General features: G+C 44.8%; 1 protein-coding gene across 1 annotated transcript; it reads right to left on the bottom strand.

The window, feature by feature from the left end:
- Nucleotides 1-1,561: 1,561 nt before the first annotated feature.
- LOC113185589 (aldo-keto reductase family 1 member B1) lies at nucleotides 1,562-16,747 on the bottom strand. The gene is made up of 10 exons (XM_026392791.2): nucleotides 16,623-16,747; nucleotides 10,049-10,216; nucleotides 9,283-9,399; nucleotides 8,567-8,644; nucleotides 8,140-8,262; nucleotides 7,541-7,647; nucleotides 7,150-7,231; nucleotides 6,498-6,581; nucleotides 4,107-4,189; nucleotides 1,562-1,947 (listed from the first exon to the last, which is right to left on the bottom strand). The coding sequence occupies exons 1-10, from the start codon at nucleotides 16,686-16,688 to the stop codon at nucleotides 1,905-1,907; spliced, it is 951 nt and encodes a 316-aa protein (XP_026248576.2). The 5' UTR covers nucleotides 16,689-16,747; the 3' UTR covers nucleotides 1,562-1,904.
- Nucleotides 16,748-17,107: the final 360 nt, after the last annotated feature.

Raw genomic sequence — 17,107 nt, 5'->3', positions numbered from 1 at the left:
TTTCCTGGGTTTCTCTGTGTCCTTAGAATATAGGTTGCTCTAAACATTAAAGCTTCAGATACAATTGATTATACCTGCTGGCACCATTTGCATATTAAATGAACCAATTAAGGTTACCAATACTTTGAAAAGAATATTTCAAATTTCAAAAGAATATTTCCTCATCTAAGAGTCCTCAGTCTTTAATAAAGAGCTATTTTGAGAATAGCTCTGTTATTTTTCAGCCCATGCCCATTGAATATTATTCTTTGCAGCTCATTGTTCCATTCTTCGATGATGTTTAGGTATCACTGTTCTCCCTGAATTGTGTCTAGCTTCTAGCATTGATTTGGCCAGGCCTTTTGTTTACTTGGGCTTTCCCTCCTTTTTATTTATTTTTTTTAAAATTGTGCTGTGCTTTATATTACTTTCTCTAATGATGAGTCAGTAATCACTGCTTATTTCTCTTTATTCTTTTATCTTACCAGTTTTATTTACTTTTGTCTAATTAGTGGCAATCAGTTTTATTTACTTTTGTCTAATTAGTGGCAATCTATTACAGAATAGTCACTTTGTGATTAGTTAAGCATTATTTTAAATCGTTCTTGCCTATCTCACATTCAAAATAGTTATAAAATGCTAGACAGGTTTTCTTTATTTGGAGATTTAAGTTGTTAACAAGAATATTTGGTATATATTTTAAAAGTATGTATTTTTAATCTAAAGTTGATATTCTGAATATAAAGGTTAAGGATAATAATTTTCAAAAGAGTCACGAAAGCTTTGATTAAAATATATTTATGCAGCCAAGTGGCTGCACTTATGTAGATTTATGAAGAATTTTTATTTAAGAAGATTTTGTTGTGTTTTGTTGTTCAAAGGGGATATTTCTAAGACAATTTGCTGAATAGATTTTAATTAAGATTATGAAAGTAAAAAACAACAACAAAAAACACACTATCCCATCCTTCTCCTGGGTGAGCAAACACTAGGAAAACAACCAATAGCATTCAGGCCTCCAGAGCCTCGACTCTCGTAATCTTGCTGAGAGTACTCTCCCTAGCAAATCAGATGCCATTTATTTATGTTTTCCTCTCACCTTGTCTAGACCATGGGCTTCAGGAAAGCAGTTTCTCTCAGGTAGAGCTGCTTAGTAAACATCTGACTTTGGCTTTCACAAGTAGGAGGATCAAACAACTCATGAAATTAAAAAATGAGTGTATGTCCTGGCTTGGCCCCAAAGCTATGGTTCTCACCTCTGGTTGCATGTAAGAATCACCTGAAGTGCTTGAAAACTCTTGATGTCCTTGGCTATAACCCAGACCAAGATTCCAGGGGCAAGGTCCAGACATTACCTGCTTTCAAAGCTCACCAGGTGATACCAGGATGCAGCCACGATGAGACCCACTGCCCTAAAGCTTAACGGCAGAGCATGGGGAAAGGGTTCCCACTGGAAGGAAGCTAAGCCCTCAGTCCTGCTACATGGGTCACTGGCTGGCTCAATGGGTATCCAGGGAATGAAGGTTGGAAGTGGGATAGAGTGATTTATTGTTTCAAAAAACAAGAACAAAATGGAACAATATCAAGTTCACAAAAAGACTTTTTATTTGAGGCAGAGAAGTCTGGCTGAAAGGGTTACAGTTCCAAGCAGCCAGAACACAATGGTTAGTGGCACTATTTTAAATTTGTAGCTTTTGCTTCTCTTTAGTCAGAAAAGTGTTCTCAGGCTGTACTTTCCCAGATGAGCAAGAAGAAAGGCAAAAGAAGATTAGAAGAGACATCTAATCTACTGAGGCTGCTCTTCACACCCAGTGTCAAGCTAGCAACCCACAGTGTTGCCCATTGCTGAGGGAGTCACACTAGCTTGCATGGAAAAATGAGGCAGGAACAGGTGCAACCTTGTGGAAGAGCTGGCATCCACAGCTTCAAAACTCTGCGTGGAAGGGGTAATCCTTGTGGCTAACACAGCTGTCAGAAGAAAAGAGAACACATTTGTTTTTCAAGGAAAAGGTATGACTGTGACAAATTGCCAGCATAAGAGGTAGATGTCTCATTATGGGCACATATAGAAATCTTGCTGGCAACAAGCCAGTTTTAAGTCTTCGGTTAATGGATCTGCAGCTTGGACAAGTAGCCCAGGCTCCAGTCTCCTCTACCAGACTGTCATCAAGGAGCACATGTGTGATAGATCCAGTCCTCCCCACATGCCCAGCACTGGGCCTGGGACATGCAGCATGGCCAGGTCTGATTCCTGCCTCCTAGTAGAAACTTAGTCTAACTGGGAGAACCAAATAAAACTTCATGTCTTAAACAATACAAGGATGAAAAGAGCAAAGAGATAATAATAGAAGTGTGAAAAGGCTGAATGAGACTGACTCTCAAAGGGTTAGTGAGACAGTAATTGCTTGCAGGACATGGAGAGGGAGGACACCACTCAGTGGGAGTAAACTGAAGCAGATCCCCGGAGAACTATCTGCTACAGGACACAAGTGGGAAGGAGCAAGATGGACCAGTGTGTTGCCAAGGCTCATAATTCAACTGATGGGGTCAATGGCTTTTACTGGGGAGATGAAATGGCAAGAACATTGAAAAGACTAGCCAGGAAGGGCACACTGAGCTTGGAGCACATAACTCCTATTTACACATTCAAAATCACTCAAGAGCTGGGTACAGTGGTGCACGCCTGTAATCCCAGTGACTCAGGAGGCTAGGCAGGAGGTAGCAAGTTCAAAGCCAGCCTCAGCAACTGAGACCCTGCCTAAAAAAAAAAAAAAAAAAGAAAAAAAAAAAACACTCAAGAAATATGACACCATCACCAGCAATACAGGCTTGGTGTGGCAGTATGTGCCAGCAAGAGGTCTGGGACGTGGGCAATTAGGAAAAGCTTCCTGGAAGACCTGCGAACATCAGAGCCAGCTCTTCCTCCCCACGCCAACCCTAAACCATGTCCACAACATTCCTAGCACGCAGGATAACCACACAGCTGCTTCTCGAATAGCCCTGGAGGGTGGGGAGAAGGCATCAGGATGTGAAGGGACCACATAGAAAAGCACTGAGGTTTGCCAGCCCTGAGAGAGCTTCAACACAAGGTCAGCACTAGGAGGAAGAAAAGGTTCAAAGAGGATGCAAGTTGGCCAATGACTCACATTCCCCTCACTCCCACCACTAGATCCAAAAATGATTTTCATGTTGAAAGGTTAAGAGCCATGGACACAAACAGGGACATCAGACAGGGTCTTGGTTGGGGTTCTTATTTAGAACCTGAGGCCTGTGTGACAACAACATGCTAACAAGCATTCTTATGCCTGAATCACAGGAGTTACAGCTGGTGGACACCTGCCTGAGGCAGTGGCTGCAGTCACCATGGTGAGAACTCTGAATTGGAGGGACAGCGCAGAGGTTGGGAAAACAAGTACCCTACCCTGTCCTAGTGAATGTCTAATTTGTGCTTCAGAGAAGTACTAAACGAGACAGAAGGGAAACAGCTCAGATAGGAGTAAGGGCGGTGAGAAGGTAGAGGCCTGTCTCCACTGCCAAAAGAGAAGCTGCTTCTTAAAAGCAGAGCGTGAGTTTTAAGCTTTGTCACTGAAATGGCAGGAAAAGAAAAACAAAACAAAACAAAACAAAACCCAAACCCCACCTTACTGTGCTCTCCTGTACAGTCCAAACCCCATGTCAGAGGGAACATAGGTACCCCTTATATTCACTCATACAGAGAAGGTACAACTGGTTTTCTCAGAGTCATGGGCAGCTTTTTCACATCAGAGCTGGAATAGACTTGAGCCTGACTCCAGGGTCTCTTACTAGGGTCATCAAGAAAGCCACATGCAAATTCACAAAGATTTGCAAACTAAATAAATGCCCAAATATGCATTTTTTCTTTCAGTTGGGTGACAATGTCCCTGGGCAACAGGAGGAGAGCAGATGTCTCTTGGCCAAGGCTTTGTACAGTTTGACTGATACAAGTGTAAATGCTTCCTACTACCTGTGGATAAGAAAGCAAAGTAATGTGCAACAGAAAGAAGGGCTGTGATAAGAAAGCCTGGCCCACTGGGGCCTGCAGGGGTTACCCTGCTGTACAACACGTGGTGGTCTGGGAACTGGTTATCACATGGGAATTCACTCACCTCACCAAGGCACACACCCTCCAGTTCCTGTTGTAGCTGAGTAAGATGGTCATGTCCTCACTGCTCAGTTCAAAGTCAAAGACCTTAAACAAACAACAAATTCTGCAAATAAACATCAGAGCTGGACCTGATGGCACATGCCTGTTCCAGAGACTTGGAAGACTATGGCAAGAGGATTACAAGTTTGTGGCCAGCCTCAGCAACTTAGTGAGGCCCCTTCAACTCAGTGAGACCCTGTCTCAAAATAAAAAAGAAAAAGGACTGGAGATGTGGTTCAGTGGTTAAGCACCCCTCAGTTCAATCCCCAGTACCAAAAAATAAAATAAGAATCACACAATAATGCAGGACACGGATGGGAAGACTTCCATTGCCTTGAGTGGGGAAGGCAATAAGGTAAACTGAGAGAACAGTTAGTACATTTATTACTCTTCAGAGAAAAGTACATTTTTATTTTTGCTAGATCTGAAACAGTCCTTCTCTTTCAGAACTTTTAAGAAAACTGACACTTTTCATTCTATGTACTTTGTTTCAAAAATACTTTTGCACACTTCTCCTATGAAAAGCACCAGGGGAAGAATATAATAATGGGTAAGATGTGTCCTTGCCTTCATTCACCACGAAGCAGAGAATGGAAGCATCTCAACAGTTGTAATTCAAGGAGTAATTCAGTAATCACACACTATTAAGACACAAAACAAAGCTCTTGGGGAGCTCAGAGACATTAGGAATGGCTTCTAGCTGGGACACTGAAGGACATGTAGTATTTAAGATGGCCTAAGACGACATGGAAGTTTTGACAGAGTAGACTGTGAAGAAAAGAACCACTTGTGTGAAGAAAACAGACTGCATGGAAGAACTCAGCCTGTGTGGGGTAGGCAGGCAAGCCAATGGGTCCACAGCAGTGCTAGGTAGACCCAGAAGGGCTAGGACACAGACACAGAAGTGGGGGTGGTTTGCTTAGCTTCTGATGATCACAGAATGTGCAAAACAAGGGTCTGCTCTACTCTGTGATTACAACTATGGAAAAATGTGCAAAAAATACACAGCAAGATGCAAAAATAAAATAATCTGGTTAAAATTTTGAGATTGTCATTTATATATTTTTGTTTTATAATACTTTAATAAAATGTGAAATGAAGGCTCCATCTCTAGTAGGATATGGCTTTCCCACTGTTGTTACTTTATTTTCTGTAGTTAAAACACCTACACAGATGAAGAAAACTACTTCCTCTATAAAACAATAAGCTCCCCTCCCTCCTAGAGCTTACCCTCCCCCCAGTCTCCTTTGTGATAAGTGGTATGTGTTAAGGCCACAGACTCTAGCCAGCAGGACCAAGCAAAATTAGCCCTTGCTGTGAAATAAGGGCCATCCTGAGCCTGTGTGGAGCCTGCAGGGGGTCTACTGGGGCTGGCTACTGGAGAGCTTCACACCCATGCCTGTGCCATGCTCTGAACAAGACCTCAGGTGAGGATGGGGTGCCCCTGGCAGAACTGCTTGGCTCAGAGAAGAAAGAGGCTCAGTGACCATCATGACCACCCTCTTCTCCTTCCTGGCCCCCTCACCAGTACAAGAGGGAGGTGATGCCAGGCAGCCTGAGCTGCTCTCCAGGGCAATGTGAATGCCCAGACTCCTGGTACTGTGACAGAAACTGTGCTCTGCCCATGCTATGGGCTCTTTACAGAATGAGTTTGAGTGGCTGGCAGGGGCCTTTGCAGTTCATGGACTTAGCACAATAACGTTTCCTGAGTTCTTTTTTTTTTTAATTTTTTTTTTAGTTGTAGATGGACACAATAACTTTATTTTTATTTGTTTATTTTTATGTGGTGCTGAGGATCGAACCCAGTGCCTCACACGTGCAAGGCAAGCACTCTACCACTGAGCTACGACTCCAGCCCTCCTGAGTTCATTCTATGTTCCCAAGCATTGTGTGAAGGGCTCTGTGCATCAGCTTATCTAATATTCACAATGACCCTAAAACTAGGTATTATTTTACAGATGGAAAAACTAAGACACAACACAGTTAAGTAACTTGCTTAAGGTCATACAGCTGATAACTAATGGAGTTCCCGTGCAACCTAGGCAGTATTGCTTGAGTGACATTTTTCTCAGGGCAAACACCAGACGTCCTTGAGGAACTTCAGCAAAGATGTGTATTTGGGTGTCCAGTGTGGGGCTATTGAAGCACAAGACCCAGCACAGGGGACTCTACCAACAGGGGTCATAGTCTTAAATCATGGTTTTCTCACCATAGCTTACTGAGGTTGGCCCACTGGCCTGAGGTGGGGATCCCACAGATAAGACTATATACAGAGACAGGATGAAGGTCCCTGTAAAGAGACTCTGCCCCATTCTCTACTAAGGAAAGCCTGGTTGACCAGTTGGGATCTTACCTGAAAGTTCTCCGCAATCCGTGCAGGTGTCACAGACTTGGGGATCACCACCAATTTCCTCTGCATGGGGAATCGGATCAGCACCTGTGGAGTCAGAGGTGCTGACTGTATACATGTGCCAGGCACTCTGTATCATCATCTCCCCTGATCGTACATACACAACCCAAAACAGACACGTCTGCTGGAATTGCACAGGTGAGAAGAGGGGTTCAAAGATGTCCACATCACACCTGATGCACAGGGGTTGAATTCAGATGCAGATCTGACCTGAGTCCTTCTTTTAATGTCTCCAGGTACAATAGGAGGCCACAGGGGGACCACTTATTGCCTAGGAATGCACACTATGCATGGTTGGTAGTCAGAGCTCTCTCATCTACAGAGACAAGCTTCCATGAAAATTAGTAAAAGAACTATGCTGATCCTGGAGCAGTTTACAAAGATAGTGGCGGTGGTACTATTATTCCAAGATAGCATGGCAGCCTCTTCTGATGTCCCAATCTGCCTCAGGGCTCTCCCTACTCACACTCCAGGATCCTAAACCACACTTTCAGGGAGGGCTTGATGCTTAGTCCCCTCTCTTGCCTGGCTAACAGTATCACCTAAAAAGCAGGGGGTTCTGAGGACGGTCAGGAGTGTCTGGAAATGACTATACCTGGGCTGTCGTTTTATTGTACTTGTCTGCAATCGCCTTGATCCTGGGATCCTCCAGGAGGGAAGGGTCCTCAGGCTTGGCCCTGGAGCAGAAAGATGGTTCAGGTCAACAACCATCAATCACTGCTATTTGAGGCAGCCAGTGACTCTGACCCTAACCCTCCTATAGAGCTCAGGGAGAGCGGCCAGGAGTCTCCTGGTCTGAAGCTGAGTCATGGATCATGAACCTTTTGGGAAAAGTGCAATCACCTTGCTGCTGAAATTCTAACCTCCCAGGAAACCTGAGGTTGTGGCTGCTCATCATTCCAGAAGCATTTTCCTTGATGTTCAATTTTTCTTTCTAGCGTAACTTCCACCAAGTGAAAGAAAACATGACCTCATAGAAAACTCACCAGGGCCTGTCGGGAGAGCCAAGGGGGCTGTAGGCAGTCACCACAATGCCTTTGGAATGGCAGTAGTGGATCAACTTCTCCTGAGTTAGGTATGGGTGGCACTCAATCTGCAAATGCAAATAGGAGAGATGACATGATACTACAGACATAAGATGAGGTGAGGCAAAGTTTCTCCTGCTAAGTCAGTTCCTTTGCCTCACAGAAAATGTCCTACTTTCCAGAGGAGCCATAACAACTTTCTATACTTCCCATCTAGTGTCTGTGACATTAAGAACAGTAATCTTGTTACCATGTTCCATGGCCATAGGCCCTGGGGGCTTTCTCTGGCCTTAAGCCATTTATCAACTGTCACAGGTCTGAGGCTCTCGCCGGCTATGCACTGCTCACGTGTCAGATCCACATCATCATGGGCATCAAACCCTTTCCCAAAAACTTCACTCCCAGATGTGCCTAACTTGATAAATCAGAACTCAGGGCTTTGCCAATACCCAGGATCTGCCTCTTAGCCACTCCCTGGGTGATGCAGACCAGAAGTAACTGCCAGGATCAAATAGTCAAACAGGATGCCATCCATACCATCTTCCCCAGTGGGAGTCTACCTGGTTAACTGCTGGCTTATATTTCAAGCCAGGTTTGCTTAAGAGCCTCTCGATCTGAAGATGATTAAAGTTGGAGATGCCAATTGCTTTCACCAGCCCTTCATCTACCAGTTCTTCCATGGCCTAGAGAGAAAAAGAGTATGTTTAGTGCTGAAACAAACCCAAAAAAGACTAGGATCAGAAGCAACTTTTGTACCAGGCAGTTTAACAGATCCTACTCTCACTATTCAGTGTCAGTTAATTACATCTTTTATAAGTGAAGAGACAGCAAGATGAAAGCCAGCCTGGCTTTTGTGGGATAGGAATAAACATGGTGATAAAATAACAAATGCAACATAAATAATGACAGAGCAGGTACTCACACCTGACATATACAAGGACAGGAAACCTGCAATGAAGGATAAAGTTCCACTGGGGACCATCTTACCGTCCAGGTGTCCAAAAAATCAGTGTCACTGGGAATCACGCTGCCTGCCGCATCCAACGGAAAATACTCTTCACCATGCTGTCATTACAATTGAAAACAGACACACAAAACTATCAATTATAGCCCTTCATAGACCTGCTAGGAAGCTATGTATAGGAAAATTATTCTAATTGTCTAAGATTGTAGAAGATGGTAAGAGGCACATTTGGTAGCCAGTGTAAAAAGGAAACAGGCAGATGACCCCTAATGGCTCCAGGTACTACTTCTACCAAACAAGTTGTAGCTAAGTCTGTCAGATGGAGATCCAGACAACCCTCAGTCACTGAGACCCAGCTAGTCCTGGCTAGCTCACTGGCCTATAAAACTGTCATCATGCACAGCCTTACTGGCTGATTATAAAAAAATGAAGGATAAAAGTCATAACTATAACTAGTGGAGTTCTAGTGCAAACCCTTTAGATCCTCTAAATTACCATGCAATAAAACAGCTACAGGGTAAAACTCACATGCTTTCAACCTGGCTGACCAAGTAGAAAACCAAACCACGGGCTAGAAAGAAGGTAAAAGAAGTAATATACTGCTGCTGGTGTGCAAGCCACACCTTAAGCAGCAGGGACAGGGAGAGTCTAGCACACATAGTGTGCTAATAAAGGAGATCAAAACAGGTCACAGGTTGCACTAAGCCACAGGATTCAGTCTGAGCTTCATGTGCCATACCTTAAAGCCCGTTGGCCAGTGAATCAGGTAGAGGTCCAGGTAGTCCAGCTGCAGGTCACTAAGGGTCTTCTGGAAGGCTCCTTTCACCAGGCTTTTGTCATGGAACGTGCACCACAGCTGAAGCAAGTGAGAGACATCTTACCACCGCCATGCATAAGGCTATTTCCTGGCCAGAAGCCAGACAGCTCCAAGAAGGCTCACACTCCTCTCCCACAACCCAGCCAATTCAACACAGGAGTGGTTTGAGGGAGTTTCCAGTTCACACATCTTTCCCAGGGAAGGTAGGATGTCCAGGTCAAGGAAACCTCACAAGGACCAAACAGAAAGCATAAAATAGGACAAGCCAGCCAGCCAGCCCTAGATACTAAAGATGAGTTCTCAGGGCTGTTGTCCACCCTGGGTCCTTTGTACACCCACAACCTCCAGCTCAAAAACACAGGCCAGCAGTGGAGAGCTAATCTGCAGAGGGGAGGCAAGTTCCATCCTTGAAGGTTAACTCCCTGAAAAAGGACAGCCAAACCACAACCTCAACCTCATTAACATGGAGCTCTCACCCATCAGTCTGGGGGAATGGCCATCCAACAGAAAGAGGCAGGCAAGCTATGGGGCCCTCTGTGGGCATGAGTAACCAGACCTGAAAACAGACCTGGAAAAATCGCCTGCCCTGGGGTTTATGGTCATTGTATAAAGAGTATGGCTCTGGCTCCTAAGCTGAGCCACCATGTGTAAGTGAAGGAGAGCCTCCAAGCATCCAACAGAACAGTACCTTGCTGACGATGAAGAGATCTTGGCGCTTCACCACCTGCTCCTTTAGCTTCTCCTGAAGGGCCACGCCCACCTCCTTCTCATTCTGGTACACTTGAGCACAGTCGATATGGCGGTACCCAATATCAATCGCTACCTTCACAGCCTCAGTCACCTGGCCTGGAGATGACTGAAAGGAAAAGGAACATAAACCAGGGGTTTAAAAACAAAACACAATACAGAGTTTGCATAAAGCCAAGGAAGCAGTGTAGTGTGCTGGTCTTGGAGGACGGTCCTGGTTTGAGGTTTGACCCAGGCTAGCTAGGGTATGCTTATTTAAAAAAAAAAAAAAAAAAAAAAAGACATTGATGTACCTTTAATTTATTCATTTATTTACATATGGTGCTGAGAATCCAACCCGGTGCCTCACACATGCTAGGCAAGCACTCTCTACCACTGAGGTACAACCCCAGTGCTCCCTGGGGTATGCTTCTTAAGCAGCGTTCTGCACTGGCAGTCCCTGACATGGGGAGCCAAGGTGATACGCCATTTTCCATAACCTGACAGCCACTCACCAGCTCCACAGACCACTTTTAAAAGATGTGAAGTCGTCTCATTTCCTGCTTCTTCACATTCACTGACCAAACACTGCATTAAAAAATCCCTCACGGGGCTGGGGATGTGGCTCAAGCATGTATGTAGCACGTTCGCCTGGCATGCACGGAGCACTGGGTTCGATCCTCAGCACCTCATAAAATGAAGATGTTGTGTCCACCAAAAACTAAAAAATATTAAAAAATTCTCTCTTAAAAAAAAAAACCCCTCACTTCCTAAGCCCTAAATAATAGAACTATTTCCTTCAAACAGCTCAAAATGCTTACAATAGCTGTACTATGTACCTTAATTCCCATTTGTTCCTAATTTCAACCAGAAAATGCCTCCCCTTTGCTTTATCCATTCACACACGGATTCAGATATTGACAATCACTCAATTTTAAGCAGAACTGGGAAATTACCACCAGTCAAGGATGCAACTGATGCTGATTCAAAAGCCTGTGAGTCAATTCTCAATGTATAAGAACCTGCTTTAAAAAGGTGAAGACAGCTCTCTTCTGGGGACAGTGAATAGAGGCATTCAGAATGGTCCAGTGTTTGACATACCATCAATAGGCTTTTTTACAACACAGCCTCTAACAAAACTCAGCTGGTCTGTACCCCTGGTAATAAAGAAAGGGTTTGCTTTTATAACAAAAAGGTCCAGAAAGCACCAAAATCTGGATGTGGTATGTGTGACCCAAAGTTCTTATGAGATTGCTTAAAATGAAAAAAACATGTCAACAAGGACTATGGTGGTTCCACGTGTGCTAAAAACATGCCTTCCCTATTGAGAAACAGAAACTATCATAAAAGTGTTGAAAGTGCAAGCATAGTCAGGAAGCTACATTTAAAAAATGAAGCTTGAGCTAGGCTCAGTGGTGCACACCTATAATCCTGGCAGCTCGGGAGGCTGAGGCAGGAGGATGGTGAGTTCAAAACCAGCCTCAGCAACTTAGCCCTGAACAACTTACCAAGACCCTGTCTTAAAGACAATGATGACAGATGGGGAGGTGTCCCCTCAGAAGTATTGCTAGATAGAAATATCCTGAAGGGGAAGGGAGATGGAACCATGGATGATTACCATTTGCTGGGGTCAGCACTACAAAACCTCCGAGCAGTAAACAGGAAGCCTGGCTAAGGAGGAGGAGTTCCTGCATAGCCACCGAGCTTCACTAGCACCCAGAGTGCAGAGACACCTACCCCATATCTCCTTACCACTCCTGCTTAGATCAGAGAGCTGAACAAGAAAAATGTGTGCAACGAACTGTTGAAAGAACGGGGCACATTCCTTTGGAGAGCTGGGTAGAAACAAATGGAAAGAAAAACTCTCCAGGGCCATCAGGAGTTGCCAACATTTGCTGTTTTGACAGGAGCTCTGGTGAACAGCCTGGGGAAAGAATGCAGACCAGCAGAACAGGTCCATTATCAGAGCCTGTTAACAGTGATCCCCACTACCCACTAACTACTACCAAGGGAAGGGACTGGCATGGGGGGCAGCAAAGCTAACTTCAGGTGTGAATTAAGAGAAAACTTCAGATTAACTGCCAATATCCTGTTTCCCAGGAGAACCACATACCTGCAGTCTTCCCCACCCTTTGTGGTTAAAGAAACAATAAAGGGAAGAAAATCTCAGCATATCCAGAATACTTTACCATGTGCTTTCTGTGGCATCCAATCCTATACACAGGATGAATGAAGTGGGTAGTGAGGGCAGAGCAGAGAACACCCCTTCCCAAGAAAGGGGACTTGGTGGGTTGGGGCTACCATCTGCCTGGCATATCCTTAACTTTCTTTAGGCTTTAGGACACCCTGATTGATTCTTCTAAGGAGCTGCTTCTGCATGCCACGTAGTGGGGCTACCTAGCACCCTGTAACCCCCAACCCTGGACAGAAGGGTGGGCACATGGCACAGGCCCAACCTAGCCACACACCATCTGCCACAGCAACTGGTACAGGGGCATGACCAAACCCAGGCCATGAGATACCCTCTGTGGATTTGAGATGAATTGCTAAGACAAGCTCTTATTCTGCTGGAGTGACTTGCTAGAAAATGTGCACGTGCAGCTGCTGGAGAAATGAAGCTGAGAAACCAAAGCCTTGGTGACATCATTTATAACCCAAATCCCCAACACCTGATGCCAGCAACTGTTATTTGGGAGGTCAAAGATTTCCCACCCCAAATATGTATCTTTTTTGTTTTGAGCTTAAGATTAAATTGGTTTTTCTGTTCTTTGGAACCAAAAACTAGGATAATCAAGGATGCCAGACAATTGACACAAAACTGGAAAAAAAAAAGGTAAGTCTGTGTGATATCTTTATAGAAAGATAAGGACAGGGGGGAAAAAAAAGCCAAGGAGAGAGAAAACTGAGAGATCACAAAGGAGCTACTGCTTCCTGACCCTTCACCAGTCAGGGCAGTTTTGTATAAACAAGGCTTAAAATCTGCCACTCTCACAAGACTCTGACAAAATAAGCATCAGGGTAAATCCAGAGAATGATTACAATGTGCCACCTTTCATGTACTACCCACAGTCAACAGAAAATGCAACTTTCATTGTTTGACACAGAAAAACCAACTTCACTTGGCCTTTATGGTCCAAATTCATATTACAGCTTAATAATGTAAACGTTCCACTGATTTATCACAATGAAAACACAATCAATCTGGCCAATATTTTACGTCAAAGTTCATAACCATGTTTAACATCGCAAAGACAACTGAGACTCATTTCCTCTCATTCTGCCGTAATAACTCTTTTCTGAATTTTAAAACACTGGTATCTCGAACTTGGGTAAGATATGGATGTGCCAGCACTGGCCCTGTAGGAACAGGACTAACTGAAATATATGTAGTTCAGTGGCAAAGCACTTGGGTTCAATTCCAAGTATTATAAAAATAATTTAATTAAGAATCTTTGATTTTGAAGAGAGATGGAGGCCTGCAGAGAGCCTGGCAGGTAAAAAGTAAACTGAGCTCCCATGTCAACTCCAATGCCCATAGTATAGCTCCCTACCCCAGGATCTTGGGCCATCATCACAAGCTTGCACCACTTGGGGAAAATGGCATGAGATCTTCCTTGGCACATTTTCTTCTACCTCATGCATTCTTTTTTTTTTTTTTTTTTGGTACCAGGGACTGCACCCAGGGACACTTAAGCACTGAGCCACATCAGGGTCTCGCTGAGTAGGGCCTTGCTAAATTGCTGGCTTTGAACTCGTGATCTTCTTGTCTCAGTCTCCCCAGCCAATGGGATTACAGGCATGTGTCAACAAGTCCAGCTACCTCATGCATTCTTGAAGGGAGTTCTATTGCCCCCAGAGACACAAAAATTGGTTTGGAAAAGCCAAAATAATAACAATAATAGCAACACAGCTTATAGGACGGCTTGTGACTTCCCCCTCCAAAAAAAAAAAAAAAACAGATATATAGTATTATCTGTGATATCAAAATTTTATTGGGGGGGCAAGTAAGGAAAAAAATGTCTCAAACAGCTCCTAAGTAGAAGGGACAGGGAGTAATAATGAGAAAAAGATTGAGAACACAGTTGTACCTCTACTCCTAGGAGCATTCCTTCCTATCCTATGTGTGGAAGTTGTGACTACATCCTACCAACAATTTCCAACTAGGTCAAAAACATTATCAGTAATAGGTCACTGGCCTACGTCAGAGATCAGCTCTGTCTTAATTCCTGGTAATACAATACCACGTTCCACAAGGAACATAAGACTGCCAGAAAGAAAGCGTATCTATGCCTCATGGGTTCTGGGGCAGTGAAGGTCCCCTCATGTGAAGAGAAGCAAGTTTGAGGACCTTTAATGGAATGGTAGACCAGAGCCTTCTAGAGCCCTGTTGTCAGTCTGCAGGGTACAACACAGCCACCGACATGGAAAGTTCCAATAGAATAACAACTGCATCCACATGTTGTCTCCTCCAGTTCACTATGACAAGCAAATAACCACATCTTTTGTCAACCATCTGTGAAGGAATATGTATACATGCAGGGAAAACATATTATGTTATTAAAAATGTTTTTTTTTTGAGAAAGGAAATCTATTCTGAGCCCACACATAGCCATTTATTTCACTTCCACACCCCAACCCCCACCCAGTCCCTATCCATTCAATTCTACACCAATTTCATCTCATTCCCAGAAATACAAGTGAGCATTTTCACTACATAGCTATCTCTGAGTGATTTTACTTCTTCATAATCCAATATACATCTTTTGGAAATCTATTATGAGCACTTTGAGAAGTGCTAAAAACACCAGTGGATAAGGCAGACACTATCCTAGTTCTCAGCCATAACGAATGATCTAAATAGATTTTGTAATGTTATTCAAACAAATACACAGCTTTTCAGGGCTGTTACATACTTAAGTAGTTGATCCGAAGTCCTCTTTAATAAATTCCAGTCCTCATTTGTCCTTGAGTAATATTGATTTTCAAATGATGGTTTATGAAATTAATTTCTAAAGTTATGATCATAGTTTTCAAAGAAAATGAATAGAAAAATATCAGAATGCATCCCACAAAGTAAGTTAAGTACTATTTGTGAAACTTTTACTGCAATAGCACATGTACATCCTGTGCATCACAATACAGCTGTGTTTGCTGCAGCCAAGAAAGAAGCATCTTTCACATTTATCCCAACAGATGGCATTTAACTTGGTATCATGATTATAATCCAATTATCCCCTCAGAGTCGGCACTGGACTTTTGGAAAGAAACACAAATTATATATGCTGATCATTTTGGCTAAGAAACACTTTCTGTGGGAGGCAAATCTATGACCCTTTTCTATTCACCTGCAGGCGAAGGTAACCCCAACTGCTGTCCTTTTTCAAACTGTCTGCACTCAATCTTTCCTAGATTGTTTTTTCTTTCCTTGACTGTTGAGTAAATATTTAATGCCCAGGCCCATATTCAAGACTACTTTAAAACAGCAATGGAATGTAATATGCAATACTCTGAAGCTATCTTACAAGTGGCTTTAAAATACTGAATTTTGCCTCAGCACCCATGATACCATCTTGCTCTGTTTTTACTTACCACGTTTAAAAAAAAAATGAGGGAGTGGTATTTGTTTTGCTACCAGGGATTGAACTCAGGGATGCTTTACCAATGAGCCCTTTTTATTTTTATTTCCAGCCAGGGTATCACTAAGTTGCAGAGGCTGGCCTTGAACTTAGGATCCGCCTGCCTCAACCTCCCGAATCGCTGGGATTACAGGCGTGTGCCACGGCGCCCAGCTCTATAATTTTTAAAACTACTGTTTTCGTGCCACATATCGTTTTTCCCAAGTCCTATCAGACTTCATGCCCTATAGTCATTTTCGTCCGCCGGCGCGGTGCTGAGTTTCCTGGAGAGCGTCGGCCCGGCGCCCGCTGGGTCCTCGGTGGGCGGCCACGGCAGTGGGGAGCCCAGATTCTCCGCCCAGCCCCGCCGCCCGAGTCCTCCCCGAGTCCTCCCGAGGCGAGGGGCGGCGCGGGCTGAGCTCGCAGCGCTGCGCCTTCAGGGACCGCGACAGGCTCGCATCACTTAATTTCATTATCTACGGTCTGGGGTTGGTCTCCCGAGGCTTATCCCCTGGAGGGTCCTCCTGGGTCACAGGGAAGCGAGTCGGGAACTCGGCTCGTGAGGCACACCGGGCCGGAGGAGCGCGGTGGAACTCGGCGTCCTCATTCGCGCTGGGCTCCCAACGTCCCCCCGGGAAGCCCCCTCGCCTCGGACCCTGGTAATGGGCTTCCAGGCGCCGCGCCCGCTCAGCCGGGAGAACTGCCCACCTCGAGTCGCTGGCGGCCTCGGCATGCGGCTCCCCAACTCGACCCAAACCCCGAACGCAGGACCCGGGGCCCGCCTAGCAGCGCCGCCGGGGCCCAGCCAATCCCAATCTGGTACCTCAAGCCGGGCGTCCCCGGCGCAAGCGCTCAGAGTCCTGCCTTGTCCCCGCGGAGCACAAAGCGAGCGGCGAGGACCGCGCTACCCAGAGCACTTACCTTCCAGGTGCCCAGCCCCAGGAGGGGCATCTTGGCGCCGTTATTGAGCTCGACGTGGCTGACCATTGCTGCAGCGCGTTAGAGACCTCAGCCCTTAACCGTGCTGCAGTGGTGCCGGTGCGCGTCTTTAAATAGGCCTGTGTTCTGCAGAAAGGGCGCCTGCAATTGGTCCGTGGCCGCACGAAAGCGCCTTCTGATTGGTCGCTTCTGGACGGTTGCTGCTCCCGCTAGGTCCTAGCGAAAAAGAATTCTTTCTCCACCGCTCGCAGATGCCCCACGTGGCAAAGAGTCCTCTCCAAGTGCTGTGGGAAATAAGCCAACTAAAGTAACAGGCATCCTATAAATAGACTGGAAAGAAGTTTTGGTTTAAAAGCCCAAATGAAGGCATCTACTGTCCAATATCAGTGTGATGCATTTTGGAAATTTGAAAAATGGTTGATCCTTAATTTGTACTACTACGGTGTAGTTTAGCACACTTTATTCTT

Source organism: Urocitellus parryii, chromosome 3, assembly GCF_045843805.1.
Source record: "Urocitellus parryii isolate mUroPar1 chromosome 3, mUroPar1.hap1, whole genome shotgun sequence".
Taxonomy (NCBI): Eukaryota; Metazoa; Chordata; class Mammalia; order Rodentia; family Sciuridae; genus Urocitellus; species Urocitellus parryii.
The sequence above is the reverse complement of the archived record's forward strand: the minus strand, read 5'-3'. Positions and strand labels throughout refer to the sequence as shown.